General features: G+C 41.6%; 1 protein-coding gene across 3 annotated transcripts in view; it reads left to right on the plus strand.

Annotated features, from left to right (window-relative positions):
- The window catches only part of PCCA (propionyl-CoA carboxylase subunit alpha), a 437395-nt gene that overhangs the window by 221377 nt on the left and 189465 nt on the right, over window positions 1–26553 (plus strand). For all 3 annotated transcript variants that reach the window (XM_061626591.1, XM_061626592.1, XM_061626590.1), the window contains 2 exons: window positions 11919–12029; window positions 19394–19496. In XM_061626591.1, the coding sequence (XP_061482575.1) occupies window positions 11919–12029; window positions 19394–19496 (214 nt within the window). The remainder of the gene's footprint in view (window positions 1–11918; window positions 12030–19393; window positions 19497–26553) is intronic.

Below are 26553 nucleotides of genomic sequence, written 5' to 3' on the forward strand. Positions count from 1 at the left end.
CCGGATTTTACAAGTAGACTGGCCGTCCCTGGCATAGACGAGCCGATTTCCAGTCTAGTCTCTAGACCCCTTTTGCCGAGGGAAGGGGACTCACACTGAGCGGAGGCTGGACTTTGCCTTACGCAAAAACCATGAGGCCACCGCTTTCTCCATGCGAGCCTCGGCATCAGCCTCCATCTTTTCCAGGGCAGCGATGATGTGGTTGGTTGACCTCTTAGATGATCCTAATCCCGATCCTGTCTCTCTGAGGAGGTCACTGGTGAAATTACGCAAGACGGCAGCGTTTGTGGCTGATGCCACCTTGGACGCAAATCAGCTGGGAGCAAGAGCTATGGCAGCTCACGTAGTCACTTGGTGGACCCTCTGGCTACGTCACTGGCAAGCGGACTCTACAGCCAGGGTTAACTTATCAAGGGCACCTTATTCGGGCTCATTACTCTTTGGCGAGGAAGCCCTAAAGGCAGTACTTGTTGACCCCAAGGATGCTTGGAAGCCTGTCTTGGCCACTGTCAGGAACGTTGATCGCAGGCCCTTCAGATGTTTCATCTCATACCGCACGACCCAGCCCTTTCGAGGAGCTCGGCCCGGGGGACAAGGCTGCGATTTCTGAACCAATGATTTCCGTTCCTCCAGGGGAGCCTGGAACAGACGTTTCCCAGGCAGAGGTCAGTACCAGGGATGCAGAGGTACCTCAACGTCCTCATATCGGGGAGGGTCTCGCCAGCACAGACAGTACTGATGCGATACCGGTCGGGGGCAGACTGCTTCTGTTTGGAGACCATTGGCTGCGTCTGACTCAGGTCGCCTGGATCAGAGATCTTTTTTGTTATGGCTATACACTAGAGTTTTGGGCAACCCCTCCAGACAGATTTCATCCCTCTCCTTGTCCCAAGGCACCATCCAGGCACTGCATCATGCAGACAGCCATACATCACCTCTTGGACACAGCGGCAGTAGAGCCAGTCCCTACAACAGAGAGGTCGGAAGGGGTGTACTCCCTCCTATTTACTGTGCCCGAACGAGATCTGTCATGGAGGGCGGTGTTGGACCTCAAGTTCATCAACCGTTGCGTAAAGTATCGCAGATTCAAAATGGAATCCCTCCACTCCATTACAGAAAGCCTTCACGAAGGAGACTTCCTGGCTTCTATCGACCTAAAGGAAGCGTATCTCCATGTGCCTATTTGCATAGCCCACAGAAAATTCCTTCGGTTTGCCTTCGGCCCCCAGCATTTTCAATATCGAGCAATGCCGTTCGGTGTCTCGTCTGCCCCGAGAGTATTTACCAAGGTGCTACTCATCCTAGTGGCTTACCTCCGGCTTCAAGGGGTGCATATCTACCCCTACTTGGATGATCTTTTAATACGGGCGAGTTCCAGGGAGCTGGCTCATCGCCATCTAAAGCTCACGCTCCATGTCTTGCAGACTTACGGCTGGCTAGTCAATTTCGACAAAAGCCATCTCCAACCAACCCAACGCCTACAACATCTAGGGGCGATGTTAGACACCCTGCAGGCGACGGTGTTCCTGTCTCCAGACCGCATAACCACTATCATAGACATCAGATGGTCTCTGATGCACCACGCAACCACAGACGTCATGCTTCTAGCAAGGGCTCTCGGAATGTTGGTGTCCACCATCCATATTGTGCCATGGGCTCCAGCTCATACTCGCCAACTTCAGTGGGCTTTGTTACCGTTTCAGCAGGACATTGCCAGGTCCAATCATCGAACAATCCCCTTGAACCCCGCACTGCGTCTTTCATTCCGCTGGTGGACGAGGGTCCAACATCTCACCCAGGGCACTCCGTTCAGAGAACCCCGCAGGACTGTTATCACCACAGATGCCAGTCTCCTCAGCTGGGGAGCCCACTGCAACTCCCAGTTTGTTCAGGGGGTTTGGACCGAAGCAGAGCAGACTCAGAGCATCAATTGGCTGGAACTAAAGGCTGTCCACTTAGTTCTGCTTCATTTTCAATCTCTGTTCCCCTTGGACCATGTTCTCATTCGAACGGACAACACGTGTGCGAAATCTCATTTAAACAGACAAGGGGGACCAGGTCCCGTTCTCTGCAGAACCTAGCTTACCTCATATTCGACTGGGCAGAACAACATCTACAATCCTTGAAAGCAGAACATCTCAGAGGAATTTGGAATGTGACAGCAGACTGGCCCAGCAGACAACAGGTTTTTCCGGGAGAATGGAAACTTCATCCGACCATTTTCCATCTTCTCCAGTGTCGGTTCGGCGTCTTCTCAGTCAATCTGTTTGCCTCCAATCGCAATTGCCAGCTACCCAGGTACTTCGCACGATACCTGGACACGACAGCGGAAGCGGTGGATGCTCTGTCGCTACCGTGGCCGGATGGCCTATTGTACGCCTTCCCTCCAATACCACTGTTAGCCAGAAGCTTGAGGAAGGCACGATGCGAGAGGTCCAAGCTGGTTCTGATAGCACCATTTTGGCCCCGTCGACCGTGGTTCTCGGATCTCCTTGCCATGTCAGTGACGGACCCTTGGACTCTCCCAGTCAGGCCAGACCTCTTATCCCAGGGCCCAGTATGGCATCAGGACCCCAATTGGCTCAACCTAACAGCGTGGCTTTTGAATGGGGACATTTGAGGTCTGCTGGCCTGTCTGACGCTGTTATTGACATTATATTGGCCTCGAGACAACCATCTACCACTCGTATATATCAACATATTTGGGTGGCATTCTCCAGGTGGTGTCAGTCCCAGCACCTCGATCCTTCCCAGGCCACAATACAACAGGTGCTGCAATTCCTTCATAGGGGCCTCATGATGGGGCTTAGACCCAACACCTTATGTCGACATGCGTCCACTCTGTCGTCCATTCTCTCAGTGTCCTCCGCTGGTGCTACTATTGCCTCGCATCCGTTCATCAAACGTTTTCTGAGGGGAACCGCTCTACGCTCACTGGCTGTATTCCACCGCTTTCCCTCATGGAGTTTGTCGAAGGTTCTGCAGGCTTTACAACGCCCTCCGTTCGAACCCCTTAGGACTGTGCCTTTACATCTGTTGTCATTCAAGGTCCTGTTCCTGATCGCAATCACCTCTGCGAGACGAGTTTCGGAACTGGGCGCATTGTCTTCTGCCCGCCATCTCTGTGTTTTTCACAAGGACTCTGTTGTGCTGAAGACTGATCCTTCCGTCCCAAGGTCAATTCAGTTTTCCATTGCAACCAGGATATTGTTCTTCCTTCCTTTTGCCCGAATCCTACCCATCCTCTAGAGAAGGCTTGGCATTCGTTGGATGTTTGGACCCAGGATATACGACGAACTGAGTCTTTGTTTGTATCCTTTCATCCACGTTCTATGGGGCATAAAGTAGCTAATTCCACCTTATCACGCTGGCTGCGCGCATGTATTACCTTAGCTTATGAGTCCCTTAAGCTTCCTGTTCCATCTAAAGTAACGGCTCATTCCACTAGATCAGCGGCCACTATGGCTGCTTTTGCTACCAACGCTCCTGTTGCTGATATTTGCAGAGCTGCTGTTTGGTCTACCCCACATTCGTTTATAAGGCATTACAAAATAGATCGTTATGCCTCTGCCGATGCCTCTTTTGGCAGGCGAGTTTTGCAACAGGTTCTTAATGATGATTAGGATGTGGGTGGTCCCTCCCTGTTATGGGCTGCTTTGGTACATCCCGCTTGATGGCAGTCCTCCTGTGGAAAATGGACCATTGGTCTCACCTGAAGGGTGATTTTCATAGGAGGACTGCCATCACGACCCTCCCAGTTGGAGGATACCTAGATATTTTTCTGGGGTTTTTATATATTCCTGTTACACTATTATATTTAGATTTACTAGTGAAGTCAAGACTGCTATTACTGTTATATCGCTATGTTAGAGTCATATTATTATGAATATTGCTATTGTGTTAGGTTCTTGCTGGTAGGCCCATTGGCCTTTTTTCCTGCATTTTTAGATATCTCTCTTTGGACTCACTGAGAATGAACTGGAGAGTGGGAGGGGCCTGATGCCCCTTGTCTTGACTTCAAAACATTCTTGCCTTTGGACGATAGGTGGAGCTATGTTACCTGCTTGATGGCAGTCCTATGAAAATCACCCTTCAGGTGAGACCAATGGTCCATTTTACTGTTCTGTACGCTGCTTAGAGATCTTTCTATATATTAAGCGGTATAGAAATAATCTAAATAAATAAATAAAATATAGTTCCTCTAGCACAATATATATGGATATGGAATGCTTGATTACATTTGCTGTATTATGGTATCAATCTTTGCCTGGTGCTGATACGCATTAGGAAATGAATGGAATTTGATAATGTTGTCCCACTCAGCTGTTCCAGCCGTATGATGATGTGGCTCCCAGCTTATAGCAAATCACGGAAACATAACATTTAACAGCATTTACACCTCTTTAAATACTTACCTGTATGGCTTCCTTTGTAGGGTTCATTTAGTCAGTTAATTAGTTTAGTTGCTTAATCTACAGTTAATATATGGGAGGAATTGAGAGGGACTCTCATCGACAGCAATAATTGTAAAAGGATTTAGTATACTCCATTATCTGTAAGCAGTATATCCTGTGCATTTTTTTCTTTTGTTGTTGTGATTGCTGTATATTTTTCTTGAGTCAATGTAGATCTTTCTTTTCCTGTAAAAAATAAAAAGTTAAAACTTTTTAAAAAAAGTTTTTTTGTATGTGTGGAAACTAGGATCATGATCTTAAACCCTGCCAGTTGTTCTTGTTCAGTGTCACGCACATCTGTTCTTTCAGCACACTCCATCCAAAATATTGTGGCAGTATAGGTGCATGGATGCAATTGTGCAAATGCAGCATTTGGGATAAACAATTCAAAACCAAACCCCACACTTCTAGGATGATGAAGTGCATACGTATGGAAAACTAGTGAAAATTTGTACCAGGATAGTTAACAGGGAAAAAATGGTATGGAATCTTGTGACAAGTACTACTTTAGACACATTTTAGTCACTGCCTGCAGTAAGAACACCACAAGCTACAATAGACCTTGAGTACAATTCCAAAGCATATAGTTCCATGCTATGGAAGTGTTGGTGGAATTGTAGGTTCAATTTCAGGCCATTTATGGTTGATATTTAAAAAGGAGTAGTATATGTTCATTGTTTCCTCACCCATGATCTCTGCTCTACACAGGCACATCTTCATTAGATCAGTTGGAATAGACTCTAGGGTAAATCAAAGCAAATTTCTTCTTTCTTTAACCTCTTAGTTGCTCACAAATGACAGAACAGAAACTTCACTGAAAACAATTAGGTTGTAGATCAGGAACTATTATTAGAGGCCACAGAGAAGGAAAGAACAAGAGGAGACAAAAACAGAAATTTCAGAGAACGGGGCAGGGGAGGTTAACAGTAGGGAGAAAGAAAAGAAAATATTCGCTGAACCAGACCCAGGGTTAGATTAAATAGAAAGAAAGCATAGCTGTGATAGCGGGAGCCATGTGGAAAGTACAGGAAAATGGTCTGGGAGAAAATGGCAAGAGAAACAAATGAAGAAGAATGTATTTGGAGTACTTTGATTTTGATTTTTTTTTAAAAAAAAATCACATGAACCTTAGATTTTTATGAAAAACCAAATAAATGCTTCTATCGTACAAGATAGGCTAAAATCTTCCTACCAGCAGGACATAGCAGTCAAAACTAAATGTGGTTGGGTGGACCCCTGCCTGCCAAAGGCTTAGCTCCATCAAGGCTGACATCCTAAACACTAAGTAAGCCAAATTTAAAGCTGGCGATTACTTGTGAATCAAGATGCTTCAGATTACACTGTGTGCTCAGCTTCTGTACCTCAAAAATGCAATTATGTTAGCCATATTGGTGTATGTGTCCAGGAGGAAAATAGATACCCAAAGCAGAGGCACCATAGTTTTATTGGTGTAAGCTCAGTAAGATTTTAGCCACAATGGTCTTGATCTAGAGAACTGTATGTTAAACTGCTTGTGGAGCAGGGCTTCAGACGTTTTCTAGAAATGCATCTCCCATTAGAATACTCAACAACCATTTCAAAAACTAGGTTTCTACAGTGGACAATGGAATGTTAAGAGCTGCAGAAAGGAAGAAAAAAAGTCAGTTGCATGTTTGCAAGTTCTTGCATGTGCCTAATCAGCTTGTGCACTGTGGTGCGTATATTTACTAAGGGCCATAGTTCGTTACTAAGGGCCATTGTTAGTTGCTAAAGTGCTAAGGGCCAACATAGACAGTGAACGTATGAATCCATTTCTCACCTTTTGTGCATGTGCTAAAAATAACCATGGAGAGCAGCTTCTTGATGGGGGGCTGTCTGGGGAAGGAAATTTAATTCTTTCTGTGCTGATTCCCCAATGCAAATCCCTCCTCCTGGCTGATTCCTTTTTCTCCTACCAGTTCAAGAGTTGCACAGCATGTTAAGAACGTAGCTGTTACTAAGAGTCCCAGAATCATGGGATGTGAGGTCATCTTCAGCATGTGCATTCCCATGATACTGTTCTTTGTGTGGTGTTGCACATGAACAGTTTTTCTCTGTTCTGGGTTCTGTTTTGCTTTTTAGAGGCAATTTCTTTATTTCTAAGTATCATGCAGGATCACACAAGTTGTAGTTGTGTGAGCGCTGGTAGAACAGAAGTATTCTATTTGATGCGCTCTACGTGGGGTTACCCTTGAAAACGGTCCGGGAATTACAGCTGGTACAGAATGCGGCGGCACGCTTGATTAAGCATAGCCGTCGCTGGGATCATATCACCCCAATGTTATTAGATCTACACTGGCTACCAGTTGTTTACCGGGCCCAATTCAAGGTGTTGGTGTTGACCTTTAAAACCCTATACAGTTTCGGCCCAGTATATCTGAAGGAACGCCTCCAGAATCACCGATTATGCTGCCTGACGAGATCAGCCTCTTCAGACCTTCTCTCGATCCCACCGGTGAGAACAGCTAGGCTGGTGCGGACCAGAGAGAGGGCATTTTCTGTTGTGGCCCCCACCCTCTGGAACTCTCTCCCTCTTGATCTCAGACATGCTCCCTCCTTGTCAAGCTTTCGCCTAGCCTTAAAGACCTGGCTATTCAGGCAGGCCTACAAGATTGGGACAGATTAACTGTATGCTATATGAATTGAAGGATGGTTTTTAACTTAAATTGGTTGTGTTGATATATATGTATTGTTTTTTACTTCTGTTGTACGTCGCCTAGAGTGTCCCTGACCCGGATAGATAGGCGACTAAAAAATAAAATTTATTTATTATTTATTATTATTTGTACTATAGTTTTGAGACGAGACATGCTATTAAAATCTAATGTCTGAAAAGATATGGCATAGGAACACAGGAAGCTGCCTTACACTTGAGTCAAACCACTGGTCCATCTAGGTCAGTATTGTCTACACTGACTGGCAGCAACTCTCCAGGGTTTCAGGCAGGAGCCCTCCCAGCCCTACCTGGAGATGTTGGGGATTGAACATGGGACCTTCTACATAGAAGGCAGACGCTCTATCACTGAGTTACAGCCCTTCCCCTTCCACTGAGCCATGGCCCTTTGTATTGGGTGAGATACAAAGAACTGTGGGAATAACTGCCAGTGAGCCCAGGACAGCTTTGGCCTTTTTTTTCCTGAAACAGCAGCTACTTAACCTTCAGTGGCAAACTGGTTTGGAAAATGGGGAATTTTCAGAAAATAGTTTGTGATATATTATGGCAGTGTTTGCATGTCATAATCAACCATGCATAATGGTTTACCATGAACATGCAGATGGTTTCTATTACATTGCTCCTCTAGTTTGAGTGGGAGCAGTAAACCACAGTGCCTGGCTTAGCGTTGCATCTGAACCAGGGATTGTGGTTTGTTTTGTTTCAAACAAACCATGATGTTAAGCCATAATTTGTTTTTACAATACTAATTGTTTGTTTGAGCAAAACAAACCATGATTTCTGGTATGAATGTAACACTAAGCCTGGGATTGTGGTTTGTTGCTCCCACTTCTGTTAGGGGTGTAATAAGCCATTAACTGTGGCTTAGCATGAATTATAAACTGGATCTATGGCAGTGAACTGGTCAAAGGAAAAACAAAAGGTTAAACATTCCATTGTGCATGTACGATCCTAAAATACATGAAAATAAAAGAGAAGCCCTGCTGGATTAAACCACAGATGGATCTAGTTCAGCATCCTGTTCTCATAGTGGCCAACCAGATGCCTGTGGGAAGCCCAAAAGCAGGATATGAACGCAACAGCATTCTCTCCACTTTGTGATTCCAGCAACCGGTATTCAGAGGTATACCGCCTCCAATGGTGGAGATAGTATATAGCCATCCTTGGCTGGTAGACATTGATAGCCTTATCCTCCATGAATTTGTCTAAATCACTTCTAAAGCCATCCAGATTGGTGGTCATTACTATATATTGTAGTGAATTCCAGAGTTTAACTGTACAGTGAATAAGTATTTCCTTTTATCTGTTCTGAATCGTCCAACATTTAGCCTTATGGATCCTGAAAATGCTTCTTGAGAGGTAGCTCAAAACTTGGAAAAGGCTTTTGCAAGTCTCCTTTCCCTTTAAGTCCCAAGTCTTGGAAACTTAAGGGGAGCACAAGGGATATTGACAGGTAGGCGGCCGTGCCCAACTGTCAGTCATGTGATATCATAATAAGGCCATGTGATTGGTAGGTGGGCAGCCCTACTTAACTATCAAATTTGACCCACCGAGGCAGATCCTGATAAGGAAATGACCCGTGGAGCCAAAGAGGTTGCCTACCCTTGTGTTAAAATGACGTTAACCTGCACATAATTACCAAGTGAAATGTGTCTTCCACAAATTTGTTTCATATAGGTCAAGGATGTATATTTGTATCTGACAAATGCAGCATTGTTGAAAGCATGAAATATTTGCAGTGACCATAGATTTGCATAGTTGGCAGTGAGCAGGTTTATTTCTTTTAGTTATTTTTCATAATCAGTTTTAGAAGGCGTATGGAAAAGCTGAACATAGAAGATCTTAATTCTCGGCCTTTTTCCCTTTAGTACTATTTAAATAAAATGGAATACCTATTAAATGTCAACATGTACAGCACATTTCTAAGATAGTCTTGCAAAATAGCAATGCTCAATTATCATTATGTAATTTAAATCTCTCATAAAAATGAATTTAATGCTTTTGCAGCTAATAACTATGCAAATAAAGTTCTTTCCATTCCACTTAACACAATTAAAATTCTCAGCAAGTTAAATATATTGAATTGTTTATCTATGGAGAGACATGTAGGACACCAATTAAGTTTATATGGATAAATGCAGATTTGTGTTTTCTGAATGTCAATTTGACAGAAGCTTAATATTGTAAAAAGGGCTAATCAACACAGAATATGTTTAGTGTCAGTAAATATTTACACTGAAGAATGTTTTCCATGAATGATGAGGTACAACAGTCGGCTTATTCTGAATTTTACTAATTAAATTCTATGACTCGTAGATCATTGCATTCATGCCATTTCTGTATAATTTTTTACAATGTGTTTTCCACTATTTGGTGATAAAGGGCATACGGACAAGTCTCTTGATGTTCCTTTCTGCCCCTACCCCCCTCCCAATATTTAAAGTTGATGATGTATTATCACTTTTGTTTCAGTCCAAGGTGTTACACACAAACGCACAGTGACGGCCATTCATTGTCTTGTATATTATACAGTCTAATGCAGAAGAAGTGATTGGGACTGAGGAACGGGGAATGTTCCTGATCAGATATTTTATTAGTACAGTTACCAGCCATGATCACAGAACTGCCAGGGAAAATATATATATATTAAACTTGGGAAGGATGGCATCTACCTGGTGCCATCATTAACATCCTTTTGGCACCAGGTTAAAAACATACCTCTTCTCCTAGGTATTTGAAAGATTATGATGATTTTGCTGTCTGTTCATGCTGTTGTTTAGCTGCTTTTGGGGGGGTGTTTTTATAGATTATTGTGTGGATTTTATTATAATATAATCTTTTTCTGATTTCATGCCATTCCTTTATGCTTTAAATAATTTTTATAACCAAATTTTGCAAGTTGCTTGGATACTTGTTATGTGTTAAGTGACTAATAAACTGAATCATTAATAATAACAACAAGAGAGAGACTTTATTCTACTGTGATGTGTGGACTTAAAAATCCTACCTTTTGTGTTTTCCTGGCTTCTTGGAACAAGTCTGCAACATCAGTCCTATTTTCTGAAACCAATTATTTTTGCATCATGAATAAATGAATAGTACAGAAATTATATTTTTTCATTTAGGTTTCCAGTATTTGTGGCTTCCGTCTCAATTGCTTGGATTAACAGAAGGAAATATAATTGCAGGGTGGATATAATATATAGTTCAATGTGCATGGAGGCTGGCCTCTGTTTGATCCTGTGAGGATGTGGGGGTTAATGTCTGGCTGCTGTTTTAGAAGCAGCAGGTATCCAAGTGTAAACTCCTCTAGGGGTCCAGATTTCTGTAGCCTCATAGTTATTCACACAGATGGGGGGATACCTTGTGAACTTTCACTGAGGTCATGCTAAGCTGCAAATCATACTTTGAAAATTCTGAAGTCTTGAGTACTAGATAACTTATGGTTGAGGCTGTAGCACCATAGCTATTAATTTGCTTGTTGGAGTAGGTTTGCTTAAGCATCCAAGTTTAGAAGTGTTAGAAATAGCTTAGGATAGCCTTATGAGTTCCTACAGAAAGGGGGAAAACCACATTGCAATGCTGATTTACATTGTCATGATACTAGCTCTTAGTGCTTCCTCTTCCTTGAACTCCATTAATTGAGTTTCAAAGTTGTAATTACAGGAACTTCTGATTTCTCTCATACACCTAGTTTGGAATGAATTAAAATAATACTTGGTTTTAGATGTTGGGGCACTCAATAAAAGCTGATGACTGACAGTGATATCACCAAACAACTTAGAGCAATTTGGGCAAGAAAAATGTGGATTGTGTCTTTTAGTTGTAATATATAATATTTTTGCCTTTACTCAGTCTGGGAACACTTGTGGCAATATGTACATAACTGCTGAATATACACTTGGGACACAAATCTGTATTGTAGTATTTTCATAGGTGGCTTTTCTTCACATAGGCAATACAGATAAGATTAAGGAAATAATATTTGTCTGGGATTTTTTGTTACACTAAGTATGGATTATTTTTGTTTCAATGGCATTCAAAGTTGTTTTGATTCCATGGTCTAGTTACAAAATATTTTACTGCACTTAACATAGGAATATGAGTTTCAGTGTTAGCAGGTGGACTGACTAAGCTTAACCAAATGCCCAACATTTTATAATATATCAAGTTATGATGTGTTTATTGTTAAAGAACTAGCCCTTAAGTTTTATCAGTAAGATGCACAGACTATAAAGAAGAGTCTTAATACTGGTTAAACAAGAAGCTAAAATAAAATATTAAAAATCACAGGGTAAGAGAATCTTAGAACTGTTTCAACCCAAAGTGGACAGAAAGCCTGTTGATACTTCCCAAGTAGAAGAACAGAAACAGGAAATGCTAATTTTAGTCTAAAAATCCTCCTCTTCCCTGTCCTGTCCTCCGGTATTCTTTCCAGTAGCATTGTTTCTATTACCAAAAAAGCACAGGCAGATTAAAGCATTGTGATGTTTTGCTACTACTTGTGTATCACTTAAATATTTAACTGTTTACTCTTGTTTTGTTGTGTTTAAATGTGAATTCCACACTGAATAGCTGCAGTACTGTAAAATATAATTTTCTAGGACATTTCATATCTGGATCTTTCATTACTGTTGGGGTGCTTTTAGTTGTCTACCCACTTCAAGCAGCTCTCCAAATATGTCTGCATAGTATATTCATTATATTCCAGGTACCCCCTGCTATTCCAGGACACAGTAATCTAATATGACTAAATGTTCCTTTCCTTTCAGGTGTAGCCCACAATATTGCCTTATTACGGGAAGTGATAATCCATCCACGCTTTGTCCAGGGAGATGTCAACACGAAGTTTCTTCCTGACGTGTATCCTGATGGCTTTAAAGGTTGGTCCCCAATAGAAAATGTTTTGTCTTGGGGATGGGTGAGATGTTTGCATTTCCTCCCTTGATCTGACATAGTTTTAAATTTATTTTTTGAACTTAAATGTTTGTTTATCCCTGTAAGTTTACTATTTAACCAATAATATCTCAAAAAATCAAAGTAATGATTTTCCTCAGCTTTAAGGAAGACTCAAATTCAGCTTGGCTTTTAGAAGTCCAATTGATGATGCTTTGAAGCAAAACATTTTTTTTATAGCAAGAACTGTTGAATCAACCCTTCATCCAGACCTGGGAAAAAAATCACACTGGCTGACCTTGGGGTATATTTGTATCCCAATGAGATTTCCAGTGAAAGGATGGGGTCACTTTGTACTAGGGTTGCCAGGCTCAGGGCTTGAGAATGATTCTGTATCTTTAACAGAAGAAAAAATTCAGCCAAGTGCAGATTTTCTTGCAACACTGTAATGGGAAAAACCACAAGGTGAAATTCTCCCTTCCCTCTGCACAACTTTTAAAGATACAGAAGACCTCTTGGTTGACAGGCCTGGCCTTTTTTCTTTTCCCTTAAAGATACATAATCATTCTCAGGCCCTGAGCCTGGCAACCCTACTTTGTACCCAGAGACCATTTTTTTGTCACCACAAGTCTGCTTGACAATACCAAAACACCTTGAGCCAAAAAACATTTATTCAGAAGAGGTAGAATTTTTGCTGAGTAATATATGTTGGCCCTTTCTCTATGCATATTGAGTAAACAAACAATTTCTGGGGTATTTTTGGATCCCAGGTTGTTGCTTCCTTCCAAAAGGAAAACAGTAGGTAGTAACTGGCTGAACTTTGGGGACCTTGGACAGGGTAAAATTTGTGGCAATGTCCCAGAGGGACACCCCTGTTGGTCTGTTGTTGTTATATGTCTTTAAGTCAGTTATGAATTATGGTGACCCTATGAATCAGTGACCTCCAATAGCATCTGTTATAAACCACCCTGTTGGTCTACTTATGTGTAAATAACACAATGAAAAGTGAATCTGGGATCCAAATGGACCCAGAGGAAGGGTGAGAAAGTGACCTGGTTGGGAGGACATGCTGTGCCCCATCTTAACCTTGTAAATGCTGGCATACTATGAAAGTATTGATTACATTGGTTGCAGGAATCTCTCACAGCAAATCTGCATAAGGGAAAGTTGGCTACTTACTCAGTTGCAAGGATTTACCAAGAGCAGGAAGAGCACTCCTAATTTATTTGCACTAAACAGAGTATCCAAAATCTCTCCTTACTTACAAAAAATAGCATCATTTGGAACCTAGCCACTGTAAATTCTCTCTCTTATTTTTCTTATTTCTCTATATTCTTCTAGTAATAGTCAGATTCTCTCCAAAAGTCAGGTCCTGAGTCCATTTTCAAATAATATTCATCCAATAATAAAAAAAGGGTTTACATTGCTGTGTACTGGCCTGATACTTTGTTAGAGGGTGGTATGTAATTAATTTTATATCATACTACCAGCGGAAACGAGTAACAATTTGAAATGAATGCAGAGGAAAGCACAAAAGCAGGACTACAGCTGAACATCAAAAAGACTAAAGTAACGACAACAGAAGATTTATGTAACTTTAAAGTTGACAATGAGGATATTGAACTTGTCAAGGATTATCAATATCTTGGCACAGTCATTAACCAAAATGGAGACAATAGTCAAGAAATCAGAAGAAGGCTAGGACTGGGAGGCAGCTATGAGAGAACGAGAAAAGTTCCTCAAATGCAAAGATGTGTCACTGAACACTAAAGTCAGGATCATTCAGACCATGGTATTCGCAGTCTCTATGTATGGATGTGAATATTGGACAGTGAAGAAAGCGGAGAAGAGAAAAATCTTCTCATTTGAAATGTGGTGTTGGAGGAGAGCTTTGCAGATACCATGGACTGCGAAAAAGATAAATAATTGGGTGTTAGAATAAATTAAATCAGAACTGTCACTAGAAGCTAAAATGATGAAACTGAGGTTATCATACTTTGGACACATCATGAGAAGACATGATTCAATAGAAAAGACCATAATGCTGGAAAAAACAGAAGGGAGTAGAAAAAGAGGAAGGCCAAACAAGAGATGGATTAATTCCATAAAGGAAGCCACAGACCTGAACTTATGAGATCTGAACAGGGTGGTTCATAACAGATTAGGGATGCCAGGCCCAGCCTCCAAGTGGACTTCTGTATCTTTAAAAGTTGTGCAGAGAGAAGGGAGAATTTCACCTTGAGGTTTTTCCCATTACAGTGTTGCAAGAAAACCTGCACTTGGCTGAATTTTTTCTTCTCTTAAAGATACATAATCATTCTCAAGCCCTGAGCCTGACAACCCTACAACAGATGCTGTTGGAGGTTGCTGATTCATAGGGTCACCATAAGTTGTAGTTGACTTGAAGGCACATAACAACAACAACAAGGGGAGATTTCGTGAGATTCCCATATATGTCTGTGGTGATAATTAAATAGTAAGAGTGAAGATCTTTCTTATTGTTTAGTTGTTAACAGTTTTTGTTGGGGGGTGCGGGGAGAATATCTCCCAGGTATATTAAAGATAAAATATTGGTCTGCCACTTGATAAGAAGAATACTGAGGCGCTATTATTGTGGCTTTATTTGTTCTTGCTTTAGCAAAATTTTACGCTGAATTTGTTGACCATTATGTAAATTATGCTGCAGAGATTTAACATTTTCTGTTCTTAAATTAGTGATTTCAGTATAGGATGATGGTGTTTCCTGCGTTATAAAGAGAACAGTCCTCTATTTGAAGGGCTGTCTGCTCAAAGTCTTGTTTAAAGATAAAAGACCCACAGGAAGGGAAAAGAGCCTTGAAGTTGCCCACCAGCACTTAGCACTTGTACAGCAGACAGTTCACCTAGTCACAGTCTTCCCTTCTATGGTGGGATGTACTGAATTTTTATTTAACTGATAGCAGTTATTTCTAAATTTCCCCCTGTATGCATCTGCAGGGTTTTGTTTTTGTTTTTGTGATCTGTATCCTCTTTTTAAAAAATGTATTTTCTATTTTTTGGCAACATGTAAGCAGTCAGCCTAGCTCAGATTGTGTAACCAACGCTTTACACTGTATTGTGTTGTGAAGGACAGAATCTGTTCAGCCATTTTGTGTTCTGTTCTTAGTTGTAAAATGGTTACTTCATGCTTAAAGGCTATTCTTACCAGGATGTTAAAAAATAACAGGAAGTTCAGAAGGTCAGCCCAAAAAAATTACTGTAAACTTAAAGGGGAAAAACAAAGCTAAGTACTGTGGGAACTTGAAATGTAAAACTAATGCAATTCTGATTAGCTAACAGTTTGGACAGGTGAATAATAGTGTACGTAAGTGAAGTGGGCAAGAGCAATGTTAGTGTTGGAGAGTTGTTGGGAAATTCAAGAGATTGAAGGCTAAAAATCAGAAGAATCCACAACAGAGTACTGTGGAGAACTCAGATTCCAGGGACAAAAAGAAGCTGAGCTGAAGACAAGAACACTGGAAGCTGCACTGCTAATTGACTAGAATGAGCTGAAATTGTGTTATTGCTAGGACTTGGTTTAAGTCAGGAAATGGTCTAGACTATGTTTAGATGGATGCATTTTTATGTTTTAATATTATGATAAACAGGTAAAACTGTTTTGAAATCTTTTTTTCCCTTTTGGAAATATCACAATACCTGTTACGTTGCTGCTTTTCAAAAGTTTCAGTAAAATTTAAATTTGTTATTGTTTCAACTTTGATCTGATGCCTTCATTTTCACTCCATTCCTAGTTGCCTTACCCAGAACAGTGAGTAGGCTGGGCCAGTAGGTAAGTTACATAGGTTATAGGGCTGTTTAGTGGAGATGGCCAGAAAATAAAGGCTTCCACTTTGTGGCAGAAGTGAGGAACACAGGAGGAGCTAAATTAGCTGGTTTGCTTAACTCGCTTCCCTCTCATGGTGCAGGCTAGAGGTCATAACATTACATATTACAACATTTTGTAGTAGAATAACAAATTATGGCCATTTTCTCTAATTTCCCAAATATATCTTTACTGTTTTTCCCTGTGAGATGATCCTGTACTTAACGAAATACCATTCCTCTCATGGACTGTGCAGTACTAATTGCCAGTTTATTCATATTGAGCTTTACGTGAGCAGATCTGATAGCAATTAATTTAGTAATGTTGGGTGATCCAAATTTATAATACTGCTAACAAAATTGAGAGAGCGTACAAAATTATAAAATGACTTAGAAGCCACTAATTTTGAATCATGGTTCAGGTCCTTTTTAGGATTATAGCTTGTACAGTTGCAGAACAACTTTAGAAAAATATTCTGTCTCACTTTATCCTAAACCAAAAAGCTCTAGAAATTTTTATTTAAAGAGAGTGTTGATCTCAAACCTGCTTTATATATTAATATTTACTAAGCACCAAATAAAAGCTAGGTTCTCTTCAGTACAATCTATTAATTAACAATACAAGTATTAATGAAAAGTAACAGTCCTACTTGTGTACATATAATCATTTTTATTCCAAAATTTTATATGCGTGTTTGTCTTCAAGTGCAAATGTTCACATAATTGCATGGAGACAGTGCTGTGTAAACTGGTGATGAAAGGATGCACTTCAGCTGTGATTTCTGTGATTACCGCAGTAATTTTGGTGCCATTAGAATTGTGGAAATCACTGTACAATTCTGGGTATTTCTGGTCCCTGTGGTATTTTGTGTATGTGGTTCAGTGTAAAGTGAGGTCACTGAAAGAAAAGCCACCTGGAAATGGCCCTGTGAACTCGCCCTGAGTTGTTTAAAAAAATTACAAGGCTTTCCATGGGAGATGAAAGTAAAGCAGTAGAAAAAAAGACATGGCACTGTGTCCACCCAAATCTGGGTGTGTGAAATCCTGTGCCCATTTATATAATCAAGCTGTCAGTTTCAGAAAGACAATTTTACCATGCCTTGTTTCTTGTGAAGTTAAGAACACTGAGATCAACCATTCCTTTTATGTTCAAAAATATGGTGTCTGATTATGATGGTTTTTCTAATGGGCTTGTATAACAAAAAGTACCCATGTGTTAGAAAAAAAAAGTTTTTTTAAATTCAGGGATCAATAAAATAAACATTATTTTTTACGACTTCTTTTAATTCTATGAAATATCTTGACAGCTTTCCTATTAACCTCAGCTGGCAACTTTTAATTAAATTTTTACTTGGAGTGGAGTACTTGACACATGTTCAGGCTAATTTTCAAGTATACATGTTCCTCATGTGTCAGCTTTCATCAACACAAAACAGCTTTTTTAAAAAAAATGTTCTTTCTATTGCTTTGCATGCTGTAGTGATGGATTTTCCATAAGCTTCCATATAATACCACACATCCTGTAACTGGTATGATCCTGTGTCCTTTCAATAGGTGGAGATGAGAAGGTTTCTGCTTTGCTCCTCTCCTTTTATGAATATCAAGCAAAATAACCTTACAGTGTTGATGATTTGGGAGAAAAATCAAAAAGATGATAGCATATTATGAAATAGTGTTCCATTAGCGGTTAGTGAAGCCCCAGATTTATACAGGGATTCTTTCATGCAGGGTCTTCTAAAGAAACCTCTGTAGCTTCATAACCTTGACCTTTTTTGGGTGAGCAGTTGCCATAAATCTAAAGCAGGCATGGGGGCCTGTGAGCAGGTGGGTATTTTCCCCAAACAATGCCCACCTGCCCTATATATGATGCCATAGGAGATCAAGTGAGGTGCAGGCAAAAATGTGTCTGCAAATGAACAACTGGGGGCCTAAGGGCACTCCTGATGGTTCATTGACAGGAGGGGCTTGCATATGGTGCCAGAGCGCAGGCAATGCCTGCTAAAAGTTGGGGTTGCAGTCAGTGTTGCAAGCCCCATTTTGGCAAGAATCTTCCTTTGCAACCTGATTTGAGTTCAAGCTAGGCTGCAGAGGGAAAAAAGCTTCCTTTGCAGGTGCGGCTTTGCACTTGCAAAGGAAGAAAGAAAAGAATTTGGTGTATATGTGCTCCTGATTCTTTCCTTTTGAAGTTGGGACACCTGACTTCGGGAAAATACCCACCAGCCCATGGCCAGAGTCACCTGTAATCTACAAAATGTCTAGAATAAGTTGGATACTGCAAAAGCAAAATAGATAATTTGCTATAGTTTTTCCCTCTAGAGCTGATGGACTGTACCACTGTTATAGCAAGGGAAGTTTGTATCATTTTACTACAGGATTGGTCAAGTGGTAGCATACAGGCAGTGTCACATTCACCAGATTCCTTCTCTCCTCCCTGTAGTCCTCTTTCATGTATCTGTTAGGCAGGACAAGAGGCCAGGATTTTAGAGACAGGGAACAAATCTTTTAGACCTATTTACTTGAGGAATGCAGCACTAGCGTGAATTTGCTTGAGGATTGATGCTACCCATAGCCAAAACAGCACAAGAGCAACTTGGATGCTGCTTATGACCTGGCTCATACTCCTCTTGATGTAAGACCCAGAGGCTTTGTAACACTATGGACATCTCTTTACATTTCCAACCCTCTATATCCCACAGTCCTGTGTGTGGGCTCTGAGAAACTGCTGACACGTGGCCTTCCACTGTGAACAAGTTAACTGTCCTTGCTTTAGCAAATAAAGAACTGAAACCTATGCTGCTTCAAGAGCTTCAAATGCCCACATGAATTTATCAAGATGGGTTGCAGTATGTCTCACAATGCTGTAGTTGTATTTCCATTCTTCTATTGTACAATTGTGTTCAACATTTATTGTTAGTATGAATTCATTAGTAAAGTGCTGAAATTCAGCGTTGAAAATTCTTTTCTGCAGAGTGCTTCATAGTTTGGATCAAATACATTTGGTGTTTCTGCTGTGGCTTAAGAATATCCATTGGGCTAACTTATTTCTGTAAGTGGGGCATGAGAACAAGGTAAATGGAGAGACCTAGATATGTAAAAGACTGCCTATTCCTACTCAAAATATCTTAACTGAAGTCCGCTTCAGATGCACTTTTAGGGGTTCTCCTGCCTTCTGAGGTAAGGTGGATGGCCACCATGGAAATAGGCTTCTCAGTGGTGGCATCTTACTTGTGAAACTCTCTGCTCAGGGAGGGATATCTAATGCCCAGACTTCTAGCTTTTTGGGCTGACAAAAATCTATTTCCTTCTAAAATGTTTGAATCTAATTGCTACTGGTTTTTAATCCATTCCCCCTTTTTTCTTTGCTGCTCTTAGTCTTTAGTGTAATTTATTGTTTTATTCCATCTTTAAGCTTCCATGAAAATTCAAGCAGAACTGCAGGGCAGGGGATGAAATCTTGTAAATATGCCTCTATTGCATATAACAGTTTTGAAAATTGATTTTGAAACCTTAGGACACACGTTGAAAGACTCTGAAAAAAGGGAGCTACTTGTAACAGCAGCGTCTTTGTATGTGACTGAACAACTTAGATCGCAGAGATTTATGGGAACTCCAAGGTAAGTTTGTTTCTGGAAAGTCATGTATGCTAAACCCCTTAATGGCATAGACAGAAGAAATTTTCAGAATTTGCAAGATTTCATAATGTATTTTTTTTCTAAATTCTATTGATGAAAGCAATTTTTTTTGTTTTTTAAAAAGGGCTACCTAACTCAGTACAATCAGTTAACAGATTCTTTTAAGTAGGAGAACATTCCCTGCTTCAAATGACTTGGGCCATAAAGGTAACATATATGTAGACCAGAATTAAAACAACAACAACAATGCAAGTAGTCCCACTTGTCCAACAAGTTGGTGTTGCTCAAATAGCAGTCCCCTATACCATATGGCAAATTGCTGTTGAAATTCAGAATTTTAGAAAAAGTGTGATGTCATGTGAGGCTGCTTTTCAAAAAGAAAAGTTGGATGTTTTTCTAGATCTGTGCAAGCCCTTGAGCATATGTAAAATAACTGTTGGGATCCTAGTCATAGTGACAATATATTTCTGACCTGGATGCTAACTTTTTGTTGAGTGAACAGAAGGCGATATGCATTATTGGAGTAGCACTCACTTTTGTGAACATGACTCTCTTGTGAATAGAAATTTCCTTTATTCATGGAAAGAAAGGTTAGCACACAAACCATAGGCCAAACTTGCACATAATCCTAAATCATCGTTTAACACTACATGGATGTGCCTCAATGAATTAAAGCGTTGGGCTCACACAGTCCCATCCTGTCTCCTCGTCCTGCACTGCAAACCCAGTTTGGTTTTATTTGGAACCTGGGACCCTGGTTTAAAACAAACTCTGGTTTCATATAAACCATGGGTTATGAAGCTGACTTGTTAAACCAAGCAAAATTTATTTTAAACTAAGTTCCCTGACTTAAATGTAACACTAAGGACACAATCCTGACCCTGGCCGGGAAGCAGTGATACTTAACTGGTAGTGTAGCCACAACTGCATCTACAGCCCAACTGTTTGTGAAACCCAGAAAAACAGGTTGTTCTGCTATGCCAGCTCCAGGGCTGTGATCAATTATGTGTTGCATTTGAGTGCGAAAACATCTAAAAGCAGGGGTAGGGGATGAGTTATTTTTCAGGTTTCTTTAAGTGTGTGCCAACAGAATAGTCTGTAAAGGGAATGGGGATCAAAATTCCAAAATACAAATATTGCTGTACAATAAATACATAATGTTTTATGAAGCAAACTAATAGATTAGGAAAATAAGGCTTCCCTTACTACTAGGGTTGCCAGGACTCTTGGTTTTGCCTGGAGACTCTGGATTTTTGGGGTCCTCTCCAAGTCTCTGGGTGAGTCACCTTGATCTCCTGAGTCTCAGCTTTCATTTTTTAAAAAATTACATTTCTAGGTGGTCTGGTTCACGAGATACACACCAAAATGTCAGTCCCCCTAACTTCTGTTAAATGAGGTTGTAGCTGGCTGCTTTAACCCCGCCCTTTCAGGTTTGTAGCCAATAAGTGAAGTAAGAGTTGTGATTGACAAGGGATTTGTTGATCTCCAGGCAGTAGCTAGACCCATTGCAAGGCCAGAAAATGGTTGTTTTTTCCTGCTTATCTGAAAATATCACAACTTGAGTAAGTATATAGCTTTCAGCAGTACCAAAAGTCTTTTTCTCTTTTGTGTGCAGCAGTCAAAGAAGTTAAATTTTCCTGGGCTGTTGAAGAGGGCAGTGTTTTGGAAACCTTTCCAATATGAAGATTTAATCCTATACTCGTTTTTCTGGGAGTAAAGCAGCAATGCTAATCCCACATACCCAGAGTAAATCCAATTGAATTCAATAGGACTTACTTTTGAGTAGACACAGTTAGGATTGTGCTGTAAATTAATGGGACTTTTGAGTGAACATAGGAGAGGATTGTGTTTGTGTTGTAAATCTTTCTCTCCCCCTTCAATCTTATTTTTTAAAGCAATTAGGCAGGGCTTGCATAGGTATCACTGCTTTTATTATATAGGAAACTAATACTGTTCTGCAATGACCAACTGGTTTTGCCAACAAACTATAATATGGGGTATATGTATTTTTATATCTCTATGGGTGTGTGTAGGGTTGGTGAATGGAAATGCAGGCAGCTGACAACAAGAAATAAATTCTTTTAAAATCCAGTAATCATAAAAACAAGTATAAACAGTTGCAAAACAGCTTAAAGTGGAATGATTGTCAATTTTTGGTTGGGTGAGTGAAGTTCCTTATCACTTGCAGTTCTGTGTTTGAGTAAGCCCCACCGAATACATTGGGACTTGCTTCTGAGTAAACAAACATAGGATTGCACTAATAAAAAATCTTAGTCATGCTTATATAAGTATTTCTTCATACTATGAAACAATGTACATATTATTTCCTCTACATTTTAAGTGTGCCCTTCTTCGTTGGCGTGATCATGTTTTCCCTCTGTTGTTTTCATCCTGAGGGGCAGATTAGCTGAGAGATGGTGAACAGCCCATGGTCACCCAGTAAACTTTATAGCTCATTTACATTTAAAAAATTAATTAAAATGATTTACATGCAGGCAAAATTTATGAAGTAGATCCACACAATACATTTAGAGCACATACAACTCACATTTAAAGTGCATGACTTCCCTTAAAGAATCTTGGGAAGTGTAGTTTCCCCCTTACAGTTATAGTTTGCACCACCCTAAACAAACTACAGTTCCCATGATTCTGTGGTATGATTCACATGCTTCAAATGTGTATTGAATGTGCTTTAAGTGAATGGTGTGGATCTGCCCTAGGTATGATGTGCATTCATTAGTGAATTGTAAAGAACAATTTTAAAAGATAATTTTTTAAACGGGGAAGGGCTGTATTTCAGTGGTAGGGCATATGCTTTGCATGCAAAGGTCCAAAATTCAGTTTTTGGAAACGACTATTGCCAGGAATCCTGGAGAGCCAACGCTAGTCCATGTCGTCAGTAGTCAGCTAGATGGCACCATGGCTTGAGTCAGTATAAGGCAGCTTCCTTTGTTCCTAAAAGTGGAAAGAGATGCAAGGACCACATTGACTCTAAAATTTATTTATGTATTTTATTTACAACATTTATATACTGCTTTATTGAATAAATCTCAAAGCAGTTGGAAGGAATTAAAACAATAAAATTATTGACAAAAAAAGTTAGACAGGTATTTAAATACATTCAAAATAATAAAACCAACAATGAGTTAAAAACAACTAAAAATCATAATAGTTGCTACATGCTTGGGTAGGCTTGCCTAAACAAAAATGTTTTTAGCAGGTGCTGATAAGAGTTCAATGAAGGCTTCTGCTTAATGTCAATAGGCAGGGAGTTCCAAAGTGTAGGTGCTGCCACACCAAAGGACTGATTTCTTACAAGAGCAGAATAAGTACTGTGTGGCACCCATAACATGGAAAGCACACCTTGAACTTGGCCTGGTAGCAAATCAGCAACCAATGCAGAGGTATTATGTGGTGATAGGGTCTCACTCATGTCAGCAATTGTGCTACAACATTCTGTACTAACTGCAGTCCCCAGGTCAGATTGTGCTGCATGGGGATTTCTGTGACCTTGGCTGACTGGCTGCCAGGTTTTTTTTTAGTTTTGGTTTTTGATTAGGAATCCTGACTGGTTGTGGGATGCTGAGTTTTCTGCCTTACTATTAAGAATCTTGTGGTTGGTATGGTATTGCATTAAGGAAATCAACACTGTATTTTCTTTTCTATTTGCGTTTCCTTTACCTTTAACCTCACTCCCTTACATCCATAGAAGCAACAACAGTGCTTCCGTGCGCTCAGCTTAACCCCCTTAAACCCACTGATGATGTAGTTTATTGTTTGCATGATGGTTTGTTTCTTGCCCAATAGAGGTAAAAGAGAATTCACATACTGGGAGGTGTGGCTGCAGTTGTTTGTTGTTCCCAAGCTGCTGCCTGTGAAGTTAGAGCAAACCATGTGTGTTTTCTCTCTGTCAGTTATTACTCGCTGGAATTGAGTTGGCTGTCAAAGTGAGTTTATAGTAGCCCACAGGGTAGACAGAAAAAGGTGGAGAATCTTCTTACTCTTACCCATTTCTCAAACCACTTTTTGAAGTGAAGGGTGAAATCTATAAAGAAGTTTAGCAGCCATGTTAAAAATTAGGGGCAGGGCATTCCAGGCAGGGGGTTGCCAACCCTGCTTGAATATGGATATCTTTGCAGACGATCCCTGGTCAAGCTTTACCAACAGCACAATGCAAACCATATCTATTCAGAAGTAAATCTTGTTGAGTTCTATGGGTCTTAGTTCCTTAGTAAGTGTGTTTAGAATTGCAACTTTCAGGGGCATCCATCATTACTCCTGAGTGCTCCCAACTAACATCTCCACAACACTAGGCCCCTTTCTTCTTACAGTGGCCTTCTGGTGACTGGCCTTTTCCCCAGGTAGCCTGCCATCATGTGGGTATTAGCGCCATCTAGCGTCCAAAGGCAAGAATGCACTGAAGTCAAGACCTGGGGCATCAAGCCCCTCCCACTCCAGTTCGTTCTTGCCTTCGTCCGAGGCATTTGGATTCTACTAGTGTAGTGTTTATAGCTAAGTCTTGTGTGTATTTTGAGAGTAATTGAGTGTGTGGGACTGATTGCTTCTTCATCCTTTCATTCCCTTCCCGCTTTCACTGTTTTTTAATTTGACTGGGAAGTTTTTTTGGGGGGGTTTCCTTGTTTTTTCTCCCCCCCTTAGTCCCTTGGTTGGGGGTTGCGGCGGCTGCTGTTCCCCTGGCGGCCTCAGATGTCTCTCGTCCGACGAGCCTTGGCTGGGAGACCGTGGCTGCGGCTCCCCTTCCCAGCCTCAACGCCTGTCCTTGCCGCCAGCTCTGTTGCTACCCAGGCGGTGGCGGCGGTTTCTAGTCTTAGCGGTCCCGTTTTGCAGCCTTAAACCCCAGTAGGAGGAGGTAGCTGTGTTTTTTCAGCGTTTTGGAGCTCGCTCCTGCGGCTCCCCCTTGCAAGCTCCCCGTTGCAGCCTTGCTGGGCACCAACTGCAGCCATTATTCCATCTCATTCCCCTCACACTGGCTCGCTTCTGCGGCCCTGTGAGAGACCGCAGCTGGTTCCCTCCAGCTCGCTGTTGTGGCCATGAGGAGCACACAGCTGCCTTTCTTTATTCAGATGGCACCAAGTTCTGCTCGCTTGCTGTTTGAAGGTCACAGGTGCTCTTCTCTGGCCGCCATTGCTTCCTTTTGCCTCCCGGACGCCATTTTGTTTTGAAGTTTTCCTGCTCTTTTTTAGCAGGCGCCATTTTTGTATTGCCTAATTCCTGCCTTTTTTGTTCAGGCTCTGCTTCTTCCTATCTCACCTCCTTGTGTGTGCATAGTTTCAGAGGTATTAGACAGTCTCCAAAATTTAATAAAGTACAAAGAAATCCTGCAAACGCTCATCTCCACAGCAGTGGTTCTGCACCTTGTGTGCTACAGTGCATTTGGGGCTGTACATTCTCCCCCACCTGTGGGCATGTACTGACCTCTCTCCTCACACGACTTATCTGCACAGCAGCTGCACTGCACCTCTCCTACCTATTTACTACAGTGCATTTGGGACTGTACATTCTCCCCCACCTGTAGGCGTGTACTGAAGCGTGTGTTGGCGGTACATTCTCCCCCACCTGTGGGCGTGTACTGAAGCGTGTGTTGGCAGTACATTCTCCCCCACCTATAGGCATGTACTGAAGTGTGTGTTGATTGTACATTCTCCCCCACCTGTGGGTGTGTACATGATGGCGGATCAGCAGCCAGAGGCAGCTCATGCTACAGGGCACAACAACTGGGTGCAGCTCCAGTACCTCACAAGTCTACTAAGCACAAGCAACCCAGACTCCATTCCAAGGCTGTCGCTAAAACCAAACACTTATCTTGTCACACTGCTGCCAAGAGAGCACGATACATATCTGTCCTGTCTTTAGAGGCTGCTGGCCAACAGAGATTAACAGCCCTCTTTCATTCACCTACCGGATCGTCTGATGACAAATTTGAAGGTTTTCCTACCCAGCCAGTGGGATGTCCCTCTCAACCCATTTTATCAACAACAGATCATACGTCTCCCCAGTCCAAGGAGCCCCCTGCAGTGGTGCCGCCACAAGGCAACCATCGACTTCTGCACCGGGTTTGTCTCCTGAGTTTCTCTTGCAGTTGAAGGGCATGTTGAGCTTCTTACCACAAGACCAGTCACGGTCCGAGACGATTCCATTGCTTCAGCAAAGTGATCAACAACATTCCAGTGTTCTGGCTCATTGTGGCTGCAGTGATGTATTTCCTCCATCCTCGCCTAACCCATTCTGTGTCGCCAGAGGCAGGGTTGGAGATGAGAATTCCGGTTTGGAGGATCCATCGTCTTCTCTTCAAGCCAAGGGAGATGAGTGGAGTGATAATGCAGAACTTGAGGAGGATGCGTCCTATCACCTGTTTGATACGGCTGACTATCTTCCCCTCGCTCGTAGAGTTCTGGACACGTTAGGCCTTCAGATTTCACAAGGTCATCACATCTCCCAGATCTATAGATCACTACCTTCCTGTGCCAGACCCCATCGACAAACTGGCCAAGAAAGAATTGGATCACCCCCTGCAGGCACGCTGATTCTCTATTATTGCTAAAAGACTCTATGCATTGGCCCCGGAGTTCATGAATCTCCTGAATGTCCTGGGAGTAGGTGAGCCGGTCTCTAGTTTGGTTTCAAGATCCCTCCTGCCGAAACGGGGACTCACAGCTAGACCCTTTTGAACGCCGAATGGACTACGCTCTGTGTAAAAATCATGCAGCTACTGCCTTTACTATTCAGGCATCTGGTGCAGCTTGCATCTTTTCGAGAGAGTCTATGATGTGGCTGGACGAACTCTTGGGGGAGCCTAATCCTGATCCAGTAAAGCTCAGGAAGGGCCTGGTAAAGTTGCATAAGACTGCTGATGCCACCTTAGATGCAACTCAGCTGGGAGGGCGGGCCCTAGCCGCATAAGTGGTCGCTCGGCGTACTCTTTGGCTCAGACACTGGAATGCCGATTCTACGGCCAGGGTCAACTTGTTGAGGGTACCTTTTTCTGGGTCATTACTTTTTGGAGAGGAAGCCCTCAGAG

Source organism: Rhineura floridana, chromosome 5 (genome assembly GCF_030035675.1).
Source record: "Rhineura floridana isolate rRhiFlo1 chromosome 5, rRhiFlo1.hap2, whole genome shotgun sequence".
NCBI lineage: Eukaryota > Metazoa > Chordata > Lepidosauria > Squamata > Rhineuridae > Rhineura > Rhineura floridana.